Source organism: Suncus etruscus, chromosome 8, assembly GCF_024139225.1.
Source record: "Suncus etruscus isolate mSunEtr1 chromosome 8, mSunEtr1.pri.cur, whole genome shotgun sequence".
NCBI lineage: Eukaryota > Metazoa > Chordata > Mammalia > Eulipotyphla > Soricidae > Suncus > Suncus etruscus.
The window spans coordinates 124698189-124725861 of NC_064855.1; the positions used below are offsets into that span (position 1 = coordinate 124698189).

General features: G+C 42.5%; 2 protein-coding genes and 1 non-coding gene across 6 annotated transcripts in view; 2 read left to right on the forward strand and 1 right to left on the reverse strand.

The window, feature by feature from the left end:
* The window catches only part of CDC16 (cell division cycle 16), a 38168-nt gene extending 25398 nt beyond the window's left edge, over positions 1-12770 (forward strand). The window contains exons 14-18 of the mRNA XM_049778120.1: positions 3678-3741; positions 7602-7663; positions 9026-9161; positions 9964-10054; positions 12307-12770. Coding sequence (XP_049634077.1) covers positions 3678-3741; positions 7602-7663; positions 9026-9161; positions 9964-10054; positions 12307-12566 — 613 coding nt within the window. The 3' untranslated portion in view covers positions 12567-12770. The remainder of the gene's footprint in view (positions 1-3677; positions 3742-7601; positions 7664-9025; positions 9162-9963; positions 10055-12306) is intronic.
* Positions 12771-15586: 2816 nt separating this feature from the next.
* UPF3A (UPF3A regulator of nonsense mediated mRNA decay) overlaps positions 15587-27673 on the forward strand; it is an 18960-nt gene continuing 6873 nt past the window's right edge. For 2 of the 4 annotated variants that reach the window (XM_049778127.1, XM_049778126.1), the window contains exons 1-8: positions 15587-15660; positions 16033-16139; positions 17377-17483; positions 21371-21469; positions 21573-21683; positions 24077-24132; positions 24404-24559; positions 26035-26195. In XM_049778127.1, the coding sequence (XP_049634084.1) occupies positions 15592-15660; positions 16033-16139; positions 17377-17483; positions 21371-21469; positions 21573-21683; positions 24077-24132; positions 24404-24559; positions 26035-26195 (866 nt within the window). In that variant the 5' untranslated portion in view covers positions 15587-15591. Of the gene's footprint in view, positions 15661-16032; positions 16140-17376; positions 17484-21370; positions 21470-21572; positions 21684-24076; positions 24133-24403; positions 24560-26034; positions 26196-27127; positions 27275-27673 lie in introns of those variants that run through there. The other 2 variants (XM_049778128.1, XM_049778129.1) reach the window with 2 other exon arrangements.
* On the reverse strand, positions 20118-20221 carry LOC126017077 (U6 spliceosomal RNA). Its single transcript, XR_007498753.1, has one exon. It is a non-coding gene; the product is annotated as a U6 spliceosomal RNA (small nuclear RNA).

The window sequence follows — 27673 nt, forward strand, 5'->3', positions numbered from 1 at the left end:
CCATTGCATTTGCTGTGTTCATCCATTTTCTTTTTTTTTTTTCTTTTTGGGCCACACCCGGTAATGCTCAGGGGTTACTCCTGGCTATGTGCTCAGAAGTTGCTCCTGGCTTGGGGGACCATATGGGACACCGGGGGATCGAACCGCGGTGTGTCCAAGGTTAGCGCAGGTAAGGCAGGCACCTTACCTTTAGCGCCACCGCCCGGCCCCAATGTTCATCCATTTTCTTTCCATGCCTTGTTGATCAGGGATTGGACCAGGGCCTGCTGTTCTCAAGTGACTTTTTTTGCTACTCTTCTGCTGAGCTGCATCCAAATGAGCTGTCTTCCTGGGTTTCCCTCTTTTTTAAATTAATGTTTGTTTCTTTTTGGGCCATACTCAGGTGCTTAGGAATTATTCCTGACAACATGCTCAGGAATCACCTCTGATGGACTTGGGGGACCACAGCATATGGGGTGCTGAGTATTGAACCCAGATCAGCTGTATGCAAGGCAAGCACCCTACCCGCAATACTATCTGGCCCTAAGTACTTAATTTTTATTGTACATAACATGGTTGCATTAGTGTTCACACTGCGATTTTGAAGCACAGAGTTGTCCTCCTCCCCCTCCCTTTTTTTTTTTTTTTGGTTTTTGGTTTTTGGGCCACACCCGTTTGATGCTCAGGGGTTACTCCTGGCTATGTGCTCAGAAATCGCCCCTGGCTTGGGGGGACCATATGGGACTCCCGGGAATCGAACCGCGGTCTGTCCTAGGCTAGCGCTAGCGCCACCTTCCCGGCCCCTCCTCCCTTTTATTTAATTAAAAAGAAAAAAAAAAAGGTTGGGGACCGGAGTGATAGCACAGCAGGTAGGGCGTTTGCTTAGCCAACTCAGGTTCAATCCATATGGTGGTCCCCTGAGCCTGCCAGGGATAATTTCTTTTTTGGCGGGGGGAGGGGAGAGGGAGAGGGTGAGAGGGAGGGAGGGAGGGAGGAGAGAGAGGAGAGAGAGAGAAGAGAGGAAAGAAAAGAGAGAGATATCTCAAGTCACTGACACATTTAAAAACTTTAATATCTGGGGCCGGCGAAATAGCTTGGAGGTAAGGCATTTGTCTTCCATGCAGAAGGATGGTGGTTCAAATCCCGGCATCCCATATGGTCCCCGTGCCTGCCAGGGTTCATTTCTGATCGTAGAGCCAGGAGTCACTCCTGAGCGTTGTCGGGTGTGACCAAACAACAAATAAAAACAAACCTTTAATATCAATTCTAATTCCTGTTTTCCCATTTGTTTGAGCTGCTTGTAAGAACTCTGGGGAAAGTTTCCTTAATGGTCGTCACAAGTTATAGGTAGAGGCAGTTCTGGCTCTGCATGGAAGGGTAAAAATACAAGTGGTTCCACAACTTAAAACCTAATAAACTGACCTTAATAACAAATAGGAAAAGTTAGGATTGTTCTATTACTGTTAAACGTTTTTTTTGTTTGTTTGTTTGTTTTTTGGGAGATAGTGGTTGTTTTATTTTCGTTTGTTTTTTGGGTGGTAGTGGTTGTTTTATTTTTTTTTGTTTTTTTTTGAGCTATACTTGGTAATGCTCAGGGTTACTTGCCAGGAGTAATTTAAGAGCAACCCCTGAGCACAGTCAGGTGTTACCTAAAAACCAAAAAACAAAGTTTGTTTTGTGGCACCAGGATCTCAAATAACATGATGGCCATTCCCACCCCCACCTCCCAGTAGGGCTGCCAGTATTGTACTCAATGTATATGAAACTCAAGGGTTCAACTTTCTGTCTGAGGTTCTATTGACTTGAACTCATTGCAATATGCTTGCAAACAAACAGGAAGGCACTGTGCTATTTAAGTTCATTTTTCACAATTTTTTAGTGTTTAGAAGCAGGTTAATCTAGAACCGGAGAGATAGCATGGAGGTAGGGTATTTGCTTTGCATGCAAAAGATGGTGGTTCGAATCCCAGCATCCCATATAGTCCCTCGAGCCTGCCAGGAGTGATTTCTGAGCGTAGAGCCAGTATTAAGCCCTGAGTACTGCTGGGTGTGACTCAAAAACCAAAAAAAAAAAAAGGGGGGGGCCCGGAGAGATAGCACAGCAGTGTTTGCCTTGCAAGCAGCCGATCCAGGACCAAAGGTGGTTGGTTTGAATCCCGGTGTCCCATATGGTCCCCCGTGTCTGCCAGGAGCTATTTCTGAGCAGACAGCCAGGAGCACTGCAGGGTATGACCCAAAAAAAAAAAAGAAAGAAGCAATTTAGGGCCAGAGAGATAGCATGGAGGTAAGGTGTTTGCCTTGCATGCAGAAGGGACAGCAGTTTGAATCCCGGTATCCAATATGGTCTCCCTGAACCTGCCAGAAGTAACCCCTGAGTGCTGCCAGGTGTGACCCAAAAACCAAAAACCAAAAAAAAAAAAAAAAAAGGAAGAAGCAAGTTAATTTAAAAATGAAGATTGGTTCAGTCTGATTATTTTGGGCCAACAGAGGCATCACTTTTACTTGGATCTTTATAGACAGTATTCATTTCTTTGTATATCTTATTTCTTTGCACTAAATTATCTAAAGATAAATTTATCTAAAGACAGTTTACTACTGTAGTGTTTGTTGTTAGTGATGTAGACCTATTGTAAAAAAATTGGGCTGGAGAAATAGTAGAGCGGGAAAGGAGCTTGACTTGTGCACACCTGCCCCAGGTTCAATTCCCAACACTCCACATGATCCCCCAAACACAGCCAGGAGAGTGACCATTGAGAGCTGGGGTAAGCCCTGAGCACAGCTAGGTGTAGGCCCCAAAAAGCAAACAGAAATTAGGCTACCTAGTATAGTTAAAGAGGCACACATTATAATAAGTCAGTACAACACTGCTGGTGTCTACAGTTTGGAGCAGGAGCGTCTGCACTGGCAGTCTCGTGTGTAGACCTGTGCGTTTTCATGCTGAGAGCAGATACAGGCGTCGTACCCCTGTCTTAGCTCTCACTCTGTAAACCAGGCAGGTTTTTGTTTATGCTGTCTTAGGCTACAATTTTCCCATTTTTATGCTTTTTTTGTTGGCACCTTCAGTGTCGAAAAGGATTTCCACTTGTACCGCTCTGTCTTCACAGGATGGCCCTAAGAAGGTGTGTCAGATAAGTTTTGTCCAGACTGAGCTGGAAGGCAACAGGCCTTGAGTCCCACTATTGTCAATCAGTATCAAATGTTGATTGAGATGGTCTTTTTCTGCCTTCGTAAGTCTTTTGACTAGCCCTTGTCTGTATGTTGGTCTGTAGGATGGCAGCTCATCAGTACTGCCATGGACCAGTGGATTTTCAATCTTTTTACAAAGATCAGTGACGCCAGTCCATTGACAGCACTGGAGTAAGATGTTCTGAAAGAAGCCTTGATGAAGCAGATGTTGTCCATCAGCCAGTTGATGGCACAACTGTATTTCCCTTTCAATGCCAAGGTGCCAGTGTTTGTCATATCACTGTACCCTTGATGGTATGGATCATGCTCACTACAAAAATGGGAGCCCAATGTCTTGTTTGGTGTTAATGCCATAAGATGAGCCCTCTATCATATGTAAGTTTGAAATTTAATAAATGATTCAGAAATTTGTCTTATTTTTTGTAAGACTAGAAAGAGATTTAGATTTTTTTCATAAATGCTTAAATATGCTGATTTTGAATAACCTGCAGCCTTTTCCCCCCTCTGTTTTAGATGGAAAACAGCAGAAAAATGGTTTCTTGATGCTTTGGAAAAGATTAAAGCAATTGGGAATGAGGTATTCTCTGTGATATTTGCAGCTGCGCACATACGTACAAACTTCCGGTGTCTTTCCTATTAAAAGAGAACTAGTGTGGACAAAGCATCCTGCCTAGAAGAAAATGACTGAGTATTTCTAACATGTGATGTAGTAATGTTTGAAATGCCAGGCAATAAAGTATTTTATTGCATGGTATGAAATGAGTTTTTCTCTTTGAGAGAGTAGGTATAGGATGTCTGTTTCTTAAGAGAATTTAGTTTTGATGTGTGGGAGTGATCAGAGATATTAGATGGTTGTTTGAAATGGGAAGTGTGTAGTGTTTATCACCTAACATGTTATGTTATGTCCTGTTCTAGAATCTAAAGGAGCTTGGTCTTTGACTGGTGGGTAAAGTGCAATATTGCAATAGATCATATGCTAGAGGGTTAAGGCAACATGGCATTCCTGTTCAGAACTATTGTTGATCGGTGTCTGGGATACCCGACTAGATTTTTGTATGAACAATTTGCCCCCCAGATTCTGTGCTCATGAATTCACCTTCTAGCTAGTGTGGATTTGTGTTCAGTAGGTTGGGTGTTATTGCATGTTACTGTTCCTTTGCTCCTGGTTGTTTTCATTTCTTCTAGTTTGTCTTGTTCTGCTCACATGAACTCTTGGCACTTTTGTTCTGTTGCTACTGGGTACACTTGCCTTTACTCATATATTACTTCCTGTCCACTAGTCTTCACTGAAACAGTCGCAGCTCCACCAGGTTCTAACCAGATGACGGCTTCTACCTGTAGATGTGGTTTGATTATTTGAGTTTCTTACTTCTTCTCACATGTACTTAACAAACCCTTGGTTTCTGTGTATTTGTGCATGTACACGTATGTTACTCCCCTCCCCCTAATATGTTATTCAACATGCATACAAAGCTGGAACTTATTTAGTTTGGGAAAATCTGGATAATAGGTGTGATTCTGTGGCTAGAGAAGTAAGACTTAGTACCTTGCCAATTTTCACAGATGATTAATTACCTTTAGACATTGTCACTTTGACTTGACCATCCTTATTAGTATCACCTCGGAATACACTAGAAATGTGGAATGTCAAATTTCCTGAGTTAGATCTGCAATATATTGTGAGATCTTATTTTAGTGAGATTCCCCAGGTGATGAAGCAGGGATGTAGCCCTGCAGCTAAGCACTTTCTTAGCTTGTTGTGAGGCCCTGAGTTTCATATTCAGCTCCGCAAAAGCAAAAAATAAAAGAACAAGTGAACTTAAAGTTGGTTTTTTGGGGGTGCCAGAGCTATAGTACAGTAGATAGAGCATTTGTTGCATGAAGCAGTCTGGGTTCAGTCCCCAGCATTCTATATGGCCCCTGAGCCTGCTGAGAGTAATTTCTGAACTCTGCTGGGTGTGGCCCAAGAATGAAAAAAAAAGTTTTTTTTATAAGGAGATTCCCTCTACCCCCCATGATCTGAAGGCACTTTGGTGTCTTACAGAAACTAAAAAATTTTTATGGAAAGAAACTTAAATGGTTTTAAATACAAAAACATTGTCATCATATCTTAAAAGTTAGAATTAAACTGTTCTATAAAAGGAAAATACAGGGTCTGGAGAGATGTTTCAGTGGGAAAGGTCACTTGCCTTGTGTGCAGCTGATCCAGGTTGGATCCCCAACATCTCAGATGGTCCTCGGAGCCTTGCCAGAGCCAGCACAGAGCCAGTACTGCCAGGTGTGGCCCTAAAACCATGAAAAAGGGAAAAATACCATTTGCCTTTGATATGAGTTACAGCAATGTTGGGATAGCCAGGGGAGAACAAAAGTCTTCAGGAAGGGCCGGGAGAGAGCTCTAAGTGCTGAGTGTGTGCTGTGCATCCTGAATCCTGTTCCATCCCTACAGACCTTGCTGGGAGCCACTGTCAAGGGCCAATCCAGGAATAATCCCCAAGCACCACCAGGTGTGACCCAAAGTCAAATCTTAGAAAAGGAGTCAGTATCGCTAGTATAGCGGGGAGGGCATGTGCCTTGCATGTGGCTGGCTAAGGTTTAATCCTTGGTACCCATAAGGGTCCCTCAAGCCTACCAAGAGTGATTCTTGAGTATGTAGAGGCAGGAGTAATCTCTGAGCATCAGCATGTATGGCTCCAAAACAAAAACAATTCAAAATTTTAAAAGGGAGGGACTGGAGTGATAGCACAACCTTTCTTTTTTTTTTTTTTTTTTTTTTTAATTATGAGAACAATGATGCAAAGGAAGAGGACAAGGTAAAGTTACTGTGGAAGGACAGTCACCAATAAACAGAGTTCTCAGAAGAAATCCCATTGCTGACACCTTAATTTTGAACAGATAGTCAAGGAACATTAAGAAGAAATAAAACAGGACCCATGTACAATTACTTTGTCCCTCAAGTCTCCAGATGTACATTATAACATTTCTTACTGGTACACAAAGCAATTTAAAGCTATGATATTTGTGTAACTCCTTAAACATTGAAGGCATAGTATATTTTACATTTCCATGCATATGCATATTAGTTTATGTTAACCTCAAAAGTTTAAGTAGGTTTTTTTTTTTTTTTTTTTGGTTTTTGGTTTTTGGGTCATACCCGGCAGTGCTCAGGGGTCACTCCTGGCTCCATGCTCAGAAATCACTCCTGGGAGGCTTGGGGACCATATGGGATGCCGGGATTCGAACCAATGACCTTCTGCATAAAAGGCAAACGCCTTACCTCCATGCCATCTCTCCGGCCCCTAAGTAGGTTATTTTTTTTTAATTTAAGGTTTAGAGTCAAAGGAGCAAAGTAAAGACCGTGTTAGAGTGGCAATTATTGTTTGCATAGGTCCACCAAAATACGGGTGACATGGAAAGGAAAAGCCTTGGCCTAAATACAAGGAGACCCTACCCCTGAAGTCCTGGCATAAGGATAGCACGACCTTTCACGTGGCCGACCTGGGACATACCCAGATTCGATTCATGGCATCCCATATGGTCCCCTGAGCCTGCCAAGAATGAGTTCTGAGCTCAGAGCCAGGAGTAACCACTGAGTGATCCTGGGTGTGACCCAAAGACCAAATTAAATAAATAAAAAGGAGTTAAAGGATATGTTTCTCTTTTCATGGATAGTTCATCGAAGAGCCATGTTCAATAGAGTTGGAATGAGACATGGATCTTTTTATTTTTCTGGCTCAGACCTACTGTTTTGTGACAGCTGTATCCCAAGCCTGGTGTTGGCAGGCAACAGAGAATGATGGGTGATGGACACAGGCAGGTGGATGAGGCCGGCAGTATTATGTACCTCAGTTTTGGAAAGTGATCAGATTCGTCCATTCAAAGTGGACCAAGGGGGATTTCATTTGGACAAGGTGTGGCATGCTAGTTGTGTCTGACTTAGAGTGTGAGTTCACAGCCAATGTCAGGAAATAGAGCTGATACTTCCTCATGGTTATGAACAGGTCAGAATGAATATCAGTCTGCACCTTTCCCTCTATAGGTGGGTGGGACAGTTGTTGGATCAAGGAGGGGCAACATGATTGAAATTGTGAACAGGAAGTTGGGTTTTAGGGAATCCTGGAAGGTCAGGGATTCTAGTTACCCAGTATTAGATCACTCAGGGGCCGTGATGTTGGGAAGGGCACAGAGGGAGGTGAGAGTTATACATCAGGCGCATTGAATTGGAAATGCTATACTGATTTCCAAGTACAAAAAAAGTTTGGGCAGGGAATAGGACATCTGAATTTAGCAAGATGGCAAAAAATTTTCTGGAGTTGTGGAATCCTTGGAGAGCCAAGATCAAGTAGCCCCTCATAGATTTATGCACACAATATTCGGGTGCAGGAAAGTCCGGCTGAAGAGACACATGTTAATTGTAAGCTTGATGTTGTTCTGTTTCAGGTCACAGTGGATAAGTGGGAGCCTTTGTTGAATAACCTGGGGCATGTCTGCAGAAAGCTGAAGTAAGTGAAGTTGTACATCTTCACACATCTCTCTATAGCTAAGTTTACTGTTTGTGTACCTGCTTCCATTTTTAGTTTTGTTTTGTGACACCTAGTGGTGTACAGAGCTCACTCTTGGCTCCAAACTCAGAAATTACTCCTGGCAGGCTTGGAGGATCATATGGGATGCTGGGAATCAGACCTGGGTTGGCTGCATGGAAGGCAAGCACCCCATCTGTTGTACCATCACTCTGGCCCCCATTTTTCCTTCATGAACCCGACCACTGTCTTGTTCTTGGTTGCTCAGATACATCAGGCATAACTGTAACTGTTATTTATCTCTGCTGGAATAATTTTAGGTTAGAAATATATTGACCAGGGGCCGGAGAGATAGCACAGCTGTAGGGCATTTGCCTTGCATGCAGCCGAACAACTTTGAATCCCGGCATCCCATATGGTCCCCTGAGCCTGTCGGGAGCGATTTTTGAGCTCAGAGCCAGGGTTAACTCCTGAGCGCCGCCAGGTGTGACCCAAAAACCAAAATATATATTGTCTGAGACATAACTTTAATTTTCTTGGCTGAAAAAATTAATATTCAAACATTTTAATTAAAAATTTTAAATTATGGTTTTAATTAGTTGAAAGTGGATTTAGAAGCATTAGGGATAGTAGAATCTAATACCCATGTTTTAACACACTAGTTTTGTAATGTGATATGACAAGTGAATAGGATCTTAAGTTAATAAATTTTGGAAAATTCTGGGCTACTCAGAATATAACAGGTTATTCTTTGTTTCAATTTTAAAATCTTGATAAGAGCTGTAGCGTGTCCCTGGCTATATTGAACACTCAATCTTTTTCCACAAAAGCATTTATGAGGCAAGCCATTATATAGCTCAGCAGCAGACAACTAGCCCTGCCACAGAGATGTGCTGAATTTCATACCCAGCACCTCGATGGGGAATATTGGCAGAGTGAGTAATGTTCCAAAAAACTGGGAAATGCTATTTCCAGCCACTCCTTTGGGTAAAGCAAAACTCTGGTTGTTTCTAACTACTCCATTTTGTGTTGGTTTACCTTCACATGGCAGAGGAATTGCTGTCTGATAGTCAGGGTTTAGTTGCAGTCTCTTGCCAGATACAAGAGTGCAGTCATCTCCCCACAAAGGCCCCCCTGAACTGAATGAGTGACTGAGACAGGAGAACATTATAGGGGCTGCTGAGACATCTAGAAGAGATTGTGGGTCACCCTAGACACTTGACAAACTGACACGGGAAGATGTCTGTTTTCATAAGTGACTTGGGGCATTTTGAGTTTTCATCAGGTTCACTAATGGTATTTTTTCTTCCTTCCCTCTCTACCCCTCTTTCTCTTCTCTCATAGAAAGTATGCAGAGGCACTGGATTATCACCGTCAGGCACTGGTGTTAATTCCTCAGAATGCATCTACCTATTCCGCCATCGGCTATATCCACAGTCTCATGGGAAACTTTGAAAATGCTGTGGACTATTTCCATACAGTATGTCTTCTGTTTATACCTGCCAAATTCTAAATCTGCTTAACTTGATTTTTTTTTTAAATCCTTTTAAGCAGATGTTTTGCTACTTTATTGTTTTAAAATTCTTTAGACAGCCTTGTATATTTTAACTTTTCTTTGCAGAGAAAAACACATGTTGTTTAAACTCATATTAAAAAGATTGTGAGACTTGTCCCAAGTGACACATGTTTGTCAATCACATGAAATGGACATTTCCTGCATTCAGAAATGCAGATACTACTTGGAGATAGTAGGTTCCGATTCAGACTACATAGCAGTATTGCAGTAAAGCAAGTCACCTAGAAGTCATGTTTGTGCTGCACTATAATCTGTTGGGTTTGTAGTAGCATATATGGTCTCCTAAGCATCAGTGAGAGGGACCCCTGGGCACTGACCCCAAAGAAAGATATTAGATAAGAAAATGCAGTGTTTCTAATTAAATTTGTGAATGATAGATTCATAACTGGTCTTCAGAACTTGGCTAGTTTTAAGTTCAGATGAAGTTTTATAAATGCATATGTTCTTTGATCTTTCAAAGATGCATGATTGAATATTACATAATTTAACACATGTAGGAAGATTTTATTTTTCAGTGTGTTGGGGCACTTGGGACCAAAACCAGGGCTTCACACAAGACAGGCTCCCACCCCAGAGGGGTTTTCAGGCATAAAAAAAGATGTTGCATTTCTCCCTGGCATAATCTGAGCCAAGCCCTGAGAGTAGCTCCTTAAAAGAGAAGGAAATAAATGTTCTTGAAATAACCATGCTGACTCTTTTCTGGCAGGCACTTGGTCTTAGGAGAGATGACACGTTTTCTGTTACGATGCTTGGTCATTGCATTGAAATGTACATTGGTGATTCTGAAGCTTACATTGGTAAGACTGTTTGTTCTTAATAGATGCATTCTATATTTGGTTGTTCTATGTCTGCTGGGTTTCTGTTTCGCTCACTTCTTCACTTCCAGAGTTCTACAATTTTTACAAGGCTGGTAAGGGCACTGTGGTGCCAGAGATCTCCCAGGCCGTCCCGGTAATGCTCTGATGGACTTACCAGTTTTTAATACAGACATCAAATGCATCACCATATCTCAGGTTTCAGGTTTGTGTTCGTAGTACAGTGATATTTAGCTTGTTTTAGTAGTAAGTCATGGCATAAATCTGGATCTGTTTACTATACTTGGGCTTTTGAATTGCCACAGACTTTGTAAGGTAGAGAGGATATGGTTGAATAAGAGTAAATCTCGAGATCTAAGCCTTGGACTAGGCAGAAATTTTTGAACACTATGGATGTAAAACCATATGGGAAGGGGCTAAGAGATAGTACAGGGGTTAGGACCAATACCTAGTATGTGCCTATCCAGGGATGGGCCCCGGTATCATATGGGCATTGCCTGGCGCAGACCTGAAACCTCCCACCACCACTGAATGACCCTAGAGGCCCCCAGCATCTCCATCAGTACAGGGATTGAGTAGCATTACATCCTCAGGCCTAATGTTGACACTCTGGACAAGTTGGCTGAGAATCACCAGTGTAGCCATCCAGGCCTCCTTAAGGGCTACTTGGGACCCCCCTCGTCTCCAACAAAAAACATAAGGGAAAGGAATGTTAAGTGTGTCTTAAGTTGAAATTAAGAACTGTATTCATCAATGATTCTGTTTTTATGTAGACATGTCTTACACCGGGAATAGTTAACAAACCTAGTCTTGTCAAAGAATTTGGGTTTCAAATATGAGAAAAAATTATGCAAATCAGCAAGGACAAATACAATAAAAATGAATTAAGATGGGGGGGGGTCACAGAGAATTAAGGCACTTGCCTTGTATATGACCAACCCAAGTTCCATCTCCAGCACTGCAGTCTCCTGAACAGAAAAGTTTGACCCAAACGTCCTGGTTACCCCTACATGAGTTAAAATGGGCAAAATAGGGCTCGGAGAGATAGCATGGAGGTAGGACGTTTGCCTTACATGTAGAAAGACAATGGTTCGAATCCCGGCATCCCATATGGTCCCCTTGAGCTTTCCAAGAGCCATTTCTGAGTATAAAGCCAGGAGTAACCCCTGAGCATCGCCAGGTGTGGCCAAAACCCAGTCAGTTAATTAATAAATAAACTAAGGGAAAAAAAAAGAGAGATACCAGATACTTAAAAAGCAAATGGGTGGGGGGGATGTTGGGGCTGGAGTGATAGCACAGTGGCAGGGCATCTGCCTTGCATGTGGCTGACCCAGGCCAGATCTGGGCTCAATTCCCAGCATCGATATCATCCCTAAAGCCTGCCAAGAGCAATTTCTGAGCACAGAGCCAGGAGTAACCCCTGAGCACACTGTAGGTATGGCCCAACAACCTAAATAAACAATTTTTTTTTAAAAGAAAGACAAATGGGGGTGCTTTATCACTGCTTAGCAGGGAAATGAAAATCATCATGAGACAGAACCACATACCAGCTGAACATTAACAATATTGATAATACCTATAGTGAGTGATGCTGGAGATCCCAAGACTCTGTCATTGATTGCTGATGGATGATACTGACATAATCTATTAGAGTTAAGCAGACCTGATATCAGTTTTCTGTGGGTGTCTAAGGCACCCATCAGACTAGATCTAGGGCTTCTGGAACCTTTTCCCCACAACTATCAAGGGACGACTATATCCCAGGTCCAGCAGGTCGACTGACAGGCTCTGCTTTTCTATAACAGGTGAGGACAAATCAGCCTACAGACTCCCTAGGACTTGCTGGACTTCAGGAATAGGATCATTGCTTGAATGTGTGCTGCTAAGAGCCTCCCTCCCTATAACCTCTTCTGATATTAACACTTATAAAGCTTTAGTTGGAAGCATATCACTGGGGGAGGGGGGCAGGTATGGGACAGTGGTGGAGGGAAACCAGTAGTCTGATTTAGTGTTGGAATGTTTTATGCACAAAACCCTGCCATTATCAGTATTGTGAATGGCCTGATGCTAAAAGTAAAATTAAAAACAAAAATAAAGATCAGTAACTAATAGTCTTGAGCTCTTCTGTGTCCTTTATGTGCCATTTGATTTATATGATAAGGTAATGTTGTAAAGATGGAAATGGCAGCTAAGTGATGGAAATTTCTTATTCTTACTATGATGTTTCTTTTTAGGAGCTGACATTAAAGACAAATTAAAATGTTACGACTTTGATGTACATACAATGAAGACACTGAAAAACATTATTTCACCTCCGTGGGATTTTAGGGAATTTGAAGTAGAAAAACAGACTACAGAAGAAACAGGGCTTACACCACTGGACACCCCCAGGAAAACTCCAGATCCTAGACCTTCCTTAGAAGAAACCTTTGAAATTGAGATGAATGAAAGTGATATGATGCTAGAGACTTCCCTCTCAGATCACAGTCCATAATCCCAGCTGGGTTCTGGGACCCCTTTGTCTTTGGGCAGGCCAGCATTTCCTTCAGCCGCATCCTGGCTCAGAACTACCCAAACCCAGACCACACATTGACATTTAGGAGCCTGCCTCACAGACGAGGACATAACAACTTTCCAAGGGGTATTTTCTGAGACTACAGAAGAATTCTCTGTAATAGATTAAAGAAGGTAAATCATCCTTTTTGCTTTTGCTTTTTAAATAAACTTGGGGCTAATTGTAGATGGATGGAAAAGGTGAGTTTTGCCTACTATTACCATCTCACGTTACCATCAAAAACCCACATTGGTCTGATCCTAGGAGCCAGACCCAGACATTATCTGGGTTTCACCCATTTTCCCTGTACTGTCCTCTTTCTGCCCTCGTAGCCCATCTAGAGATCACAGGACTTGCTGGTGGTTTCTTGGTTTCTCTAAACTGAACTGTGTGCCTTCTCTTAAATGACCTTGTTTTGATGACTGATCAGATATTTTTTTTCCCTCAACTGAAGTAAGAGTGCTTCAGTAAAAGTCATTTCAGTTGTTTTTAAAAAGCTGGAGCTGGAGAGATAGCATGGAGGTAGGATGTTTGCCTTGCATGCACAAAGATGGTGGTTCGAATCCTGGCATCCCATATGATGTGATCCAAAAACCAAAAAATAAAAAGCTATTCCAAAAAGCAGAGGAAGTACATCAAGTAAAATGCTTGTCTTTAATCTCTAACAACTTGTATGGTCCTCTGAGTCCTACCAGGAGTGGTATTTTATAATTTTCTTTTTTTTTTTTTTTTTTTGGTTTTTGGGCCACACCCGTTTGACACTCAGGGGTTACTCCGGCTATCCACTCAGAAATCGCCGCTGGCTTGGGGGGACCATATGGGACGCCGGGGAACCGCGGTCAGTCCTATGCTAGCACTTGCAAGGCAGACACCTTACCTCTAGCGCCACCTTCCCGGCCCCTATAATTTTCTTTATACTGTCTTCTTTTGTATTGATTTGTTTCATAAACACTTTATAGTTGATAGATATACCCATTTTGGCCACACCCATTGGTGCTCAAGGTACCAGGCATTTTTAAGCTAAAGCTTCTACTTTAGCCCTTTGAGCTATTTCTGGCCCTATATATTTTTTGTGATTATTAAAAAAGAAGAACTATATTAGAATTGTCTCATTGTTGTCTATAGAGCTCTAAATTTGGCTATAATTTCATATAATACGTCCTTCCAAAGACTCAGTGCTGCCTTTTTCTCCTTCCACTCGTGACATTCTTTATGAAGTTGAACTCATCAGGCTTTTTATATTTTTATAAAATGAGAGATATGTATTTTATAATGCCTTTAAAAGAAGGAATTTTTGTTAATAAAGCCAAGAAAGAGATAATCGGTTACAAAAGTAACGAATCAGGACTGAAGTGATGGGACGGTGGGGGCCGGCTGGCCTTTCTTCGATTTCCAGTATCCTGTATAGTCCCCTGAACATGGTCATTAGTGACCCCTGAGCACTCCTGGGTGTGGCCACAAAACAAAACAAAAACAGAATAACCAATCACCAGGCTATTTCTCCCACTCAATTCACTCATGCCAGGCATCCTAATTCTTGGATTTTTCCTTCACACTTGGATGATTTAATCTACATTTTATGTAGAATAACAACTAAGCTAGCATTTTTTGGGGGAGGCCATACCATACCCATCAATGCTCAAAACTTAGTCCTGGTGATGCTCTGGGATCACTCCTGGGGGATTTGAGGGTCCTTCTGGGGTATCAGGGATTGAACCTGGGTTGGCTATGTGCAAGGCAAATACCCTACCTAATATACTTTTGCTCCAGTCTCATAATCTAGCATCCTTTTATTTTTTCACATATATGAAATGTTAAATATAAAACAAGTGTCAGTCCCTCATTAGGTTGTCTTTGGATCTTTGTTGCTACCTCACTGTGTATCTCTATCCCACGAGATTATGGTCTATCTGTCCCTTCTGACTTATCTCAGCATTATATTCTCTAGTTCTATCCACGTTACTACAAATTGCTTTATGTTGTTCTTGAGCCATATAGTATTTCATTGTGTATATAGACATGACAAGTTCTTGATCCATTCATTTGGAACTTTGATTTGTTTCCATTTTGGCTATTGTGCTAAGTGTTGTGTTGAACGTCTGTGTGCATGTATATTTGCTTTTAAATGTCTGTTTTGGGGATAGATGCCAAGAAGTGTATTGCTCTGGGAATTCTTTTTTTTTAAAGAAATCTCCATATTGCTTTCCTTAGAAGTTGACCCATGTGATCCTTCCACCAATAGTGGTTTAGGGTTCATTCCTTTCTTAACCCCACTGGCTATTCATATATATAGATATAGATGTAGATATATGTATATGTGTGTATATATATGTACATAAATATATACATATATATACATAAATATATACATATATAAACATATATATGTATTTGGTGTGTGCCATTCTCACAGTTGTGAAATGCTATTTCATTTTCTTTTTTCTTTGAGTAAGGATGGGTGCTTCTTTCATACACCTATTGGCCATTCATGTGTCTTTGGGGAGGTATCTTTATATTCTCCCCCCTTTTATGAATGTGACCGTTGGATTTTTTGTTGTTGGTAAGTTTCGTGAGTGCTTTGTAGATCTGGGCTCTCAACTCTTTATCGGAAGTATTGTGTGCAGATTTTTTCTCCTCTTCAGTTGGCGTCTTTCTTCCAGCTTGTCAGGACGGACGCGTGGACGCCACCGAGTCTCCAGGCTCCATTTCCGCTCTCGAGTCCCGAGTTGACGCGGGGCGGCGCGGGGCGGGGCTGGCGGCGCGGGGCGGAGAGGGGCGGGGCCGGGGAGGGCGGGCCAAAGGCGGGAGGGAGGCACTTCCGGCGGGCGGGCGGGCGGCCCGTGGCGCGGATCTCGCGAGGCTTCGGCCGGAGGGCGGGCGGGGCCGGCCACTCGGCGGCGAGAGCGGGATGCGCTCGGAGACGGAGAAGGGGAAGACGAGGCTCGGGGGCCCGAGAGGCAGGGAGATGCTGCGGGCCGACGCGTCGCCCGGCGCCGGGAAGCCTCGCGAGGAGAAGAGGCCGGGGCTGAGCAAGGTGGGGGCGGGGCGAGCACGCCGCGCGGTAGTGGCGCGGGCCTGAGACGGGATTCGTCGCGGGGGCGGGCTTGCAGGCTGCCGTGACCGCTCAGGGGAGGGGCGTGGTCTGGGCGGAGCTGATCGGCGGGGGCGGGGCTCGCCGGCCTTGGGCGGGGCGTGCTCTGGGGCGGAGCCTCAAGCAGCCGCCGAGCTGATTGGCGGGGGCGGCTCGGGGCGGGGACCGGGCGTGTCGGCCCCGAGCGTGCGTGTTGCGCTCCGGGGTTCGGCGGCCGGCGGCCCCGTCTGGCGGTGGAGCCGCCCCCTCGGCTCCGGGGTCGGGACCCTCGGTGCAGCGGCGCGTGTCCGTGTGTGTCCGTCCGTCCGTCCGCAGGTGGTGATCCGGCGGCTGCCGCCCAACCTGACCAAGCAGCAGCTGGAGGAGCAGCTGCACCCGCTGCCCGCGCACGACTACTTCGAGTTCTGCGCCGCCGACTGCAGGTGCGGGGAGCCCGCGGGCGGGAGGGACGGCGTGGCTGCAGGCCAGAGACCCTGAGAAGCCTTTGCCGGCACGTTTCTGTGGAAGCCGACGGGATTCCCGGCTGCCACTCGCAGGCAGGCTGGGATTTCCCATTTAGAGGGGGGGGTTGGCATTGCCCGGCCTAGAAAGGACAGGCTGCGTGTTCATTGCCCCCTGCAGTTGGAAACCTTGATTCATCTAGAACTAAGATCCTAGAGGAATCTAGATCGTAATTCACCTTGCATGAAGATGTGCGAAGTGAGTCAAAGTGATGGCCCGAGAAAGGCATGACTAATCCAGACCCTGGCCAGAAGTAACCTCAGGCCTGCTTCCCCACCTGCCGGGTTTCTTTTTTCTTTTCTTTTTTTTTTTTTTTATTTCGTTTTATGATCTTTGTAATGGTGATAAGATTGAGAATTAACTCCTTGTAAATCTCTTACAAAAGGGTTAACCATTGTCAAGTGATAGCTAGTTCAGCTGAAGGATAGTGGTTTTACTTCCATGATCGTTTTTTAGTCGTTTTGTGCCATTAATCTTGTCTTTTCAGCAATGCATTTAAGGAAACATCAGTAAAGCAGTAAATATAGTGACCAATAAAGATGAGTAAATCGACTAATAAAACCAAGAATTCAATAAAGATGACTTTTTTTTTTTCTCTTTGGCTTACATCAGGCTGAGTTATTCCTGGGGATGGGGTTTAAAATCAGTAGAAAATCTCTTTGATAACCACTATAACTGAATCATTTCTAGCAAAATTTCCTCAAAATACATTCAGCCCCAGTTTTGGTTTTCTTTTCTTTTCTTTTAATTTTGGAGCCACACCCAACAGTGCTCAGAGGTCACTTTTGTGGTGCTCAGAGTCATATGAGGTGCCAGGGACTGAACTGGTTCAGCCATATGCAAGGCAAATGCCTTAATTCCTGTCCCTTCTCTCTCTGACCTGAGACCAATCTTTTAACCTTAATTCTGCACAGCAGAGAAGTGACCTAGCAGATCTCTTCCATTTCATTTGAAGATCTGTTAGTGTTTCATTTATTCTTTTTGTTACTGTTCTTGCTAAAGAATATTCAGATTATTGCAATTAACTGAGAGATGATCATTTGATAGTAAGAGCTTTATCTGAAATATTTATTGTATCTAGGAGGGTTTTTTATTTAGAGAAAAAACATTAAAAGAATCTTGAATTTTTCATTAACATTTTCACTGTTTTTATTTCAGTCTTTATCCTCATCTCTACTCAAGAGCATATATTAATTTTAGAGATCCTGATGACATCCTTCTTTTTAGAGATCGTTTTGATGGCTTTATCTTCATTGACAGTAAAGGTAGTTTCTTTATTGTATTCCCTAATGACATTACTGAAGTTGCTGAAATATTTTTAAGTTTTAACTAAGAGTTTCTTAGATTACTGATCTAAAGCTCACAAAACTATTGTAACTGTGATTGTGTTCATCTTTTAAAAATTAAAATTATATGTAAACCAATTTATTTTACTCATTCTGTGTAATAATGACAACCCATTGCGTATTAGTAGAGAGTAAAAACTTTTAACCAAAGCTTTCTGGATATCTGAGCCCTTTTTATATTCCTAAACTAAAATTTGATAGAAAATTTTAAAGTATGTTTATTTACAGATATTTCTTTCTAAATAAGGCACTCTCCTGGGGCCGGAGAGATAGCATGGAGGTAAGGCATTTGCCCTTCATGCAGGAGGTCATCGGTTCGAATCCCGGTGCCCCATATGGTCCCCCATGCCTACCAGGAGCAATTTCTGAGTCTGGAACCAGGAATAACCCCTGAGCACTGCCTGGTGTGACCCATAAAAAAACCACACACACACAAAACTAAATAAGGCACTCTCTTCAGGTTGTCCTATTTCTGGATAATATTGGGGGATAAGGGGAACAGAATTATAACACTGAACATAAGTTGTTGCTTTTTTTTTTTGAGTCATTTTCCATTTTTATTCATATAAAATGCATCCAAAACCTTAAAGATAATTATACACAAAATAATTTTAGTGACAATAGAGTTTATAATATTTAAAATTTAAATATATACTTGGTTAGCATTTTTTTTAATTAATATTTTTTATTTAAACACCTTGGTTACCAACATGATTGTGGTTCTGCCTTTAGAAATTACGCCTGACAGGCTCTAGCGACCACATAGGATGCTGGGATCTGGGTCATGCAAAGCCCCATGCAAGGCAAACACCCTACCTGCTGTGCTACTCTGCCCCAAACATAAGTTTTTTAGTTTGCTGAAAGTCAAATCCTCTACTTTTTGGATGCTGCTTTTGAATCTTTTCTCCTTCTCTGTCAGGCTGCCAGCTATTGTGATGGCTGCTAGCAAGTCTGAACTCTTGAAAAGTAGACTGTTTCTTTATGTCCCTCACCAGCCGGCCTCTTCAGTTTGTTCCGAGCCTTTGCCTAATTGTTTCTTGATTTTGGGTAACAAACTGAAAAGATCTTTCACAATTGGCTTGACTGAGGGCTAGAGAGGTAAGTACTGGGGTTAGGCACTTGCCTTGCATGAGACAGACCCTGGTTGAACCCTTAGGATGTAATTTCCAAGCCTTACCAGGAGTAACCCCTGAACATAGCTGGGTATGGCTCAGATACACCCATCCCACCTCCCTAAAAAGAAAAAAGCAAGTGTATTTGACATTTGTATAAATTAATTCGCTCTCTTTCTTTTTCTTTCTCTCTCTCTCTCTCTCTCTCTCTCTCTCTCTCTCTCTCTCTCTCTCTCTCTCTCTCTCTCTCTCTCTTTTAGTAATTTGTTAAAGGAACTCTTTTGTGCTTTAAAAATGAGAGTAAGAGTCAGAGCAATAGCTCAGCAGTATGGGATGCCGGGGATTGAACCCGGGTCCATCCCAGGGACAGCCAACTGCCAGACAAACGCCTTACCTTTATGTTATTGCTCTGGCCCTTGAACAGTTTTTCTATGAATATGAGTTCATCAGTAGCTCTTCTAGATCCTGCTATCATTTCCTTTGAATATAAAAATTTGGGATTATTATTGGGTCATATATTAATTTTTTTTTTTTGGTTTTTGGTTTTTGGGCCACACCCGGCGATGCTCAGGGGTTACTCCTGGCTGTCTGCTCAGAAATAGCTCCTGGCAGGCACGGGGGACCATATGGGACACCAGGATTGGAAATATATTAATTTCTTACCTGTAATTTTTTTGTTTTGTTTTTTTGGGGCACACCTGGTGACGCTCAGGAGTTACTCATGGCTATGCACTCAGAAATTGCTGCTGGCTTGGGGGGACCATATGGGACGCTGGCGGTCCATCCTAGGTCCTCTCCAGCTCCTTTTATTTGTAATTTTTGAGGAGCTGTTACACTCTTTTCAATGAACTGTGCACCATTTCACAATCCCTCTCAACACTATATAAGATTGCATGTATTTCTCCATATCTTGGCAATTGGTGTGTATTTTTTATGTTAATGGATATATGATTTTGATTAGCATTTTGCAGTTATTGATACTGGGTAGTTTTTCATGTTCTTGTATCCATATGTGGTTATTTTTCTTATTTGTTTTGGTTTTTGGGTCATACCCAGTGGCATTCAGGGATTTTTTTCCTGGCTCTTCACTCAAAATCACTCCTGGCAGGCTCAGGCTGGAAATTGAACCTGGGTCAGACACCCTATTGCTGTGCTATTGTTCTGAACCTCATATGTGTTTTTTAAATTGAATCACTGAATTTCCAAGTTATTATCCCATCACCAATGCCTACTTTTTTTTTTTGGTAGAACAAGCTGGTCAGTGTATATCCCCACTTTTAGTTATTTGTTATAAAATTTTTATGCACAATGAATATTAACCTCCTTGTATGTATGATTTTTTTCCCAGCCCATAAGCTACCTTTATATTCTTAGTGGATGAGTAATAAGGCATAAGTCTTCTATTTATTGTTTAAGCATCTGTCAGATTCTTTTTTTTTTTTTAAATCTGGAATGCTTCACGAATTTGCATGTCATCCTTGTGCAGGGGCCATGCTAATCTTTGTATCATTCCAATTTTAGTATATGTGCTGCCGAAGCGAGTACATCTGTCAGATTCTTGAATTGACTGTATGCATGTGAATGTGTGTTTCTCCACACATACAAAATCGAGTGATTTTTATTTAAAAATTTTATATTTAAAGAAAGTTTTAGTCTAGAATATTATACATTATATACATATATGTATATTTATCTTTTGACACTATCTCTTCTTTTAATCAAGACTCTTTAAGCAAAGTAATTTCTTTTTTTTTTTTTTTTTTTTTTTTTTTGGTTTTTGGGCCACACCTGGCGGTGCTCAGGGGTTACTCCTGTCTGCTCAGAAATAGCTCCTGGCAGGCACGGGGGACCATATGGGACACCGGGATTCGAACCAACCACCTTTGGTCCTGGATCGGCTGCTTGCAAGGCAAACGCCGCTGTGCTATCTCTCCGGGCCCGCAAAATAATTTCTTGAGGCTGGAGAGATAACACAGCGATAGGGCATTTGCCTTGCCTGCAGTCGACCCAGGACTGACGGTGGCATCCCATATGGTCCCCTAAGCCCGCCAGGGGCGGAGCACAAACGCTGAGTGCTGCCTGGTATGACCCAAAAACACAAACAAAAACCAAAGTAATTTCTCTAACTCATGCAACACTAGAATTAACCTTTTTTTTTGGGTGGGGGGGGGTCACACCCGGCAGCGCTCCAGGGGTTACTCCTGGCTCAGAAATCACTCCTGGCAGGCTCGGGGGGACCATATGGGATGCCGGGATTCAAACCAATGACCTGCATGAAAGGCAAACGCCTTACCTCCATGCCATCTCTCCGGCCCCAAGAATTAACCATATATGAAAAGTTTTGAATGTGACTACAACTTATTTAATAGTATTCTATAATAAACTAGTTTAGGTAGATGTGATTCATTGAGGTATTAAAATGCAATATTCACCAGGTTAATATTTCCAGTTTGATGAATTTTTAGTTGTGTCCACTCTTGTATCTACAACTGCAAGAGGAGTCATTTTTATTAAATAAGTTTTATTCCAACTCTAAGTTCATCCTCTGTTTATATCTGGAGTGTTCGATCTGATAAGTTGCTTGAAAATTAATCACAATATAATCAGTAATGTTATGGTTATAATGTTAGATATGTTCCAGTGTGAATGTATTTGAATTTCAGAACGAGTTTTGGAATTTGTTTTTTATTTAAGGTCTAGAATATCCTGCAGTGGTAGAGTTTGCTCCATTCCAGAAAATAGTTAAAAAGAAACTAAGGAAAAAAGATGCCAAAATTGGAAGCATTGATGATGGTGAGTACTTACTCTTTTCAGTTTATCAGACTAAATATACTGGTCAAATATTTCTCTCCCATATATGGAGAGGAGAAGCTTCTTTTTCCTTTTTAATTTATAGATCCAGAATATAAGAAGTTTCTGGAAACCTACTGCATAGAAGAAGAGAAAACTAGTATCAGTCCCGAAACTCTTTTGGGAGACATAGAGGCAAAGACAAGAGAACTTATTGGTAAATTTTGCTCATTTCTTCTCTTGAAAAGTATATCTATAGAATATGTGCTTGCTGCTTTTGTCTGATTGTTACTGCTGATGACAGGATGGAGGGAGTCATGAGAGTTCTTGCCTTGCAGGTGATATTTAGGAACAGAAAGGAGAAGCAAACTGGAAATTATGACTTCTTTCTTTCCCCATTCATTTCTCAGTCACCTTATTTAACTGGGCAGGACTGGAAAGCTGGTTGTTTTGTGACCTCCCTTGTTGACCAGGACGCCCTGCAGTAGACTCTAGCTGAGTCTTCTCCGATACTCACACCTACCCACCTCCGGTGCCCAGTCAGTGCTCTGTACTTTGTTTCTGTTTTTTTTTTTTTTTTTTTTTTTTTTTTTTTTTTTTTTTGGTTTTTGGGTCACATCCAGCAGCGTATGGGGGTTCCTCCTGGCTCTACGCTCAGAAATCGCCCCTGGCAGGCATGAGGGACTATATGGGATGCTGGGATTCAAACCACCGTCCTTCTGCATACAAGGCAAAAATGCCTTACCTCCATGCTATCTCTCCAGGCCTGTGCTTTGTTTCTGAATGGAAAAATGGAACTTGAAGCCCACCAGCCCCAGACTGAGCTGCAAAGCTTTGTCTGTGATTTCTTCAGGTGGTTTTTGTTTGTTTGTTTATTTTGGGGCCACACCCAATGATGCTCAGGGGTTACTTCTGACTCGGGGCACCATATGGGACAGTGGGGATCTAACCCAGGTCTGTCCTGGGTCAGCTGCTTGCAAAGCAAACACCCTACCTCTGTGATATCGCTCTGACCCGGGTTCAGGTGGTGTTTTGATGTGTCTTCCTGTCTTGAACTTTGGCTCTCACTCAGTTCTCTGAGAGTCTCTGCACTTGCACTTGCAGTAACACCTCTAGGGCCAGAGATCATCTCCTGACATTTGGCAACAATGTGCTCCCCCCCACTCCCACCCTGTTGTCTTTCTGAGGGTCAGTTTTATTGATTCCTCATTGGTAAGAGTTAGCTAAGTTACTTTTGTGCTACTTAGTTTGTCATGAATGATTAACTTGCATCACTTGTAAAGCACCATCTTAGACATGCTTCCTTTACCCTTCACATGGATCCTTTGGGGATAATAAGGCAGGTGTTTTATAGAAGTGAAGAGAAACTTGATGGGGGTGCTAGCCACCTCCAGGGAGGTCTCAATTTGTCCCAACAAGTAAGAACTTCACTGCAAAGCCCTCACTGGCCAGGTCACCTTCCCATTAGGAAAGACCAGGATTCTAACCACTGGACAAGAACTTCCCTGTAATTCTTGATTAATTCTTGGATTCTGGAAATGGCATGTCAGTCTTCAGTGGCATTGTGGATTCTTTCTCAACTATAATCTAAATACAGATCATCTTGATTTATCTGTAATAGAGGTAAAAATCACATGGCCTAAACTCTTGTCTAGAGAGCAGGAAAAGAAGAAAATTTCAACATCAAAGTAAATATATAAATGGTACATAATGATTTGAAATGTCTGCAAAAATGAGAAGCTATTTGGAATGTGGAAATGACATGTTTTACTAAGTTTTCCATTTGATTTTAATACCATCTTTGTAAATAATATAAAAAGGTTAAAAGTTGTAAATAATATAAAAAATTTTAAAAGTCAGGGCCCAGACGTAAAGCTCAGAGGCAGAAACATTTGTTTTGTGCCCAGGTAGCCTGTTTCAAATCCTGGCACTGAATGGTCCCCCAAGCATCTACCAGGACCAGTCCTCAAGCACTAAGCTCAAGGACTAAGCACAAGTCCTCAAGGACTAAGCTCAGCACTAGTCCCTGAACTACACTGGATATAACCCGAAAATAAAGTAAAAAAATATTAAATGTCTACTACGTGTTAAATTGTCTTTAATCCAAATCACTTCACATATTGAGGGAATTCTCCCAGAAACAGGGAGGTTCCTCAGAGGGTTATAATGCATATGCTTTGTAGGTAAGAGAGCCTGAATTCGATCCTTAGAATTATATGGTCCCCTGAGGAACATGCTGGATGTGGTGCCCGAGTATTTCTGAGTGACCCCAAAATTTAAAATATAGAAAGAACTACGTTAGGCTTAATATAAACTCATGTAAAAATAAAAATATAAATATTCAAAAATAAATATTCGGGGCCAGAGAGATAGCATGGAGGTAGGGTGTTTGCCTTGCATGCAGAAGGATGGCGGTTCGAATCCGCCATTCCTTGTGCTCCCCTGTGCATAGGGCCAGGAGCTGAGCACTGCTGGGTGTGACCCAAAAACTAAAATAAATAAATAAATAAAAGAAAATAAATATTCCTCTAGATATTTTATGATTAAAAATAGAAACAACTATAGAAAATCTTTAGTTAAATGCTTTATTACTATTTTTTTGTATTTTAGGTAGAAGAACCACTCCTCTTTTGGAATATATTAAAAGTAGGAAATTAGAAAAGCAGGTAGGTCTGCCTTTTACCTGATAACTCTCCTTCCTGTTTGTGTTATTCTTTTTTGGGGTGGGGGGAGCCCACACCCAGCAATGCTCAGGCTCTGCACTCAGAAATCGATCCTGGAAGGCTTGGGGACCGTATGGGATGCTGGAGATCGAACCCAGGTTCGTCTTGGGTCATCTGCCTGCAAAGCAAACATCTTTCTGTTGTGCTATCGCTCTGCCCCCTGTTTGTGTTATTCTGGGAGACAGTTTATGCACACTCATTTTCACCTCTTTAGAGAATTCGAGAAGAGAAGCGAGAAGAGAGGAGAAGAAGGGAGTTGGAAAGGAAACGCTTACGTGAAGAAGAAAAAAAGAAGAGAAGAGAAGAAGAAAGATGTAAAAGGAAAGAGGCAGACAAGCAGAAGAAGCCTGAGAAAGAAGTAAGGATTAAGGTAATTTTTAGGAAAAAGTTTGTTTCCCAAAACTAGTTTTGCTATGTTAATATAATCTTTTAGATACTTTAGCTCTTGAGAAATGTTCAAGGGGACCGGAAGGAAAGCAACAGTGGGTAGAGCACTTGTCTTGCACAAAGCTGACCTAGCATCAGTACCTCCGTTGGTGGATCTGAGAAGCCAGATTACACTGACATAGTAGTGAGGGGTGGACAGCACACCCTGAAGGCAGCTACTCCACCTCACCTCCTTCTGTGTCCCTGGCTCTTGTCTAGCTGTTGCTCTGCCTCCTCCTTTCTTCCTTCCTCCCTCCCTGCACTGATTCCACCTCAGGAGTCTGCTTGGTCTTTCCACAGGGAGCCTCTCCCCCCCCCCCCCCCCCCCCCCCCCCCCGCACTCCAGCCATTTCATAAAGACCTGTAACTATATATAACCCTCACTTTCTTACCCTCTCTAAAATAAAGTGTTCCCACTGATCATTCTTCATTTCTTCGTCTATCTGTTAGGTTTGTCTCATTTATTATCACAGTATGTTTGTTCTCATTTTTGCATTGTTTTATTTATTTTGTTTTGTTTTGACTGTGCTGGGCCACAACTGGCATTGCTCAGGAAACCACATGTGATGCGAGGTTTGAACCAGGATTAGCTGCATATAATGCCAAAGCACCTTACTTCTTACTGTCTCGTTCTCTAGCCCCGTTTGTTCTATTTTGATCACTGCATACCCCTTTCATTGACTATGTCTAACACTTTTTTTAACTAGAATGTCACTTGTTGCTTATTCACAATGGTCTTCATATCACCTGTTACTGGATCTTTTTTCCTGAATGTGTGGGGTGGTTTTTTTTTTGGAGGGGGCACAGCAGCAGTGATTAGGGCTTACTCCTGGCTCTATATTCTGGCATCATTCATTCAAATTTAGGGGACTGTAGGGGTTGCCAGAGATTGAACCTGGGTTGTGTGCAAAGCTAACATCCTATCCACTGTACTGTCATTTCAGCCCCCTTAACATTATTTTTTAAGAAATTTTGTTGAGGACCCGGAGAGATAGCACAGCGGCGTTTGCCTTGCAAGCAGCCGATCCAGGACTAAACGTGGTTGGTTCGAATCCCGGTGTCCCATATGGTCCCCCGTGCCTGCCAGGAGCTATTTCTGAGCAGACAGGAGTAACCCTGAGCACCGCCGGATGTGGCCCAAAAACCAAAAAAAAAAAAAGAAATTTTGTTGAGGCATCTCAGCGATAGCATGGTGGGTTGGGAGTTTTACCTTGCACATAGCCAACCCATGTTCAGTCCTTGGCATCCCATATGGTCCCTTGTGCCTGCAAGGAGTAATTTCTTAGCATGGAGCTAGGACTGTAATCCCTGAGTGCTGCCGGTGTGGCCCCCAAAAACAAAAACAACAAAATGAAAAGGAATTAGTAATTTATAATACACCCTTAAGGTGATATTTTTAGTAACATTACACTTTCTTAGCTACTTAAAAAAACAGAAAAGGGAGAGGAACTCCGCCCTGAGAAAGCCAGAGAAAGAGATGAGGAAGCGGATGCTGGAGATGGGAAGCAGGAATGCTGCCCTGGCTATGCAGCCCTGAGGCCCCAGCCCCACAAGAGATCTCTGGAGGAGCTCCAGGAAAAGTGAGCTTGTACTTTTCTTTTCCTTTGACTTGGTGAAACATTATAAGATTGTCACTGAGAAATAATCATATGTATCTTGCCCAATATGCTTGTCCACCTTTGTTACATGCTGGAAACTTTGTAAGTGCTTAGTCTTCATTCAGTCTTCAGACCATAGAAATCATGAAAGTTTCCAAAACTTAGGGCTGGAGTGATAGCACAGTGGGTAGGGCCTTGCACACAGCCGACCCAGGTTCAGTTTCTGGCACCCATAGGGCCCCCCGAGCCTGCCAGGAGTAACCCTAACCCTAATCCTGAGTGCTGCTGGGCATGCTTCCCCCCCACCCCCCAAAAAAAAAAAAACGTTTCCAGAATCATTACATTTTTGTTTGCCTGTGGGTCACAACCTGTAAATGTTTGTGCACACTTGGGCTTGGCACTCTCTGGCAGTGTTCTGTGGATATCATGCAGTTCCAGAGATTAAGCCTCGTTTTCCTGCTTTCAGAGCATGTTCTCTCAGTTAGTCACCCTTCCTTTTCTTGCTCTCTCTTTGAATTGCTGTTTTTGCTTATTGGATCTTCAGAGTCTTCACATTTTCTTTTCCTTTTTAAATTCTTACTACTTTTAATTTTTTTCTGTATTTTGAGACAAAAGCTTACCTGTTTGATCTTGCAGATATCATTCAATTAATCTACAGAATTATGTTTAAGAACTCAGTCTCAGAACTGGAATTCTTTTGTGATGAAGATTGAGTGCTGTGTGTGATAGTCTTGGTTGCAATTGCCTTTTTCTGATTTGGTCTGAGATTTCACCAAGAATTCATATACATTGCTGTGGACCTTGAGCTCCCAGTTCTTTGCCTGTTTTTACATGAAGTGCTTATTATGTGGGGGACGGGGGAGGGTTGGAACAGGCCCAGTGATACTTAGGACGTACTCCTAGTTTCTGCTCAGGAATCACTCCTGGTGGAGTTCTAGGGGGACCATATGAGGTGCTGGTGGTTGAAATCCAGTCAGCTATGTGCAAGGCAGGTGCCCTGTGCACCGCAGTCTCTCTGGCTCCTAGCAAGCAAAGGTTTTTTTTTTGTTTTATTTTGTTGTATTTTGTTTTTGTTTTTGCTTTTTCAGGGGGAGGCACATGTAACAGTGCTCAGGGTCTTCTGTTGGGCAGAGGGAGGTGAGAATATTAGAGTGCCAGGGATCAAATCTGGGTCAGCCATGTTGAAGACACATGACTTACCTGCTGTCTCTGTCTGCAGCAGACATGAAGCTCCTAAAGGAATCTGAGGAGGGCACAGTGCTGCTCAGAGAAGCTTGCCTTGCTGGCTCAGACTCAGAGCGCCCCTCTCTTCTGCCTGGCAACATCTCAGTGCCCACAGGGCTTCCTAGAACTCAGCTGTGCTGTTCACAAATGTGACTGGAAGAGGGTTTGAGTTTTATGGGGATATGGCAGAGGCTGTCATTTATTTAGAATTAATCTCAATGATTTTTGCTGCCTTT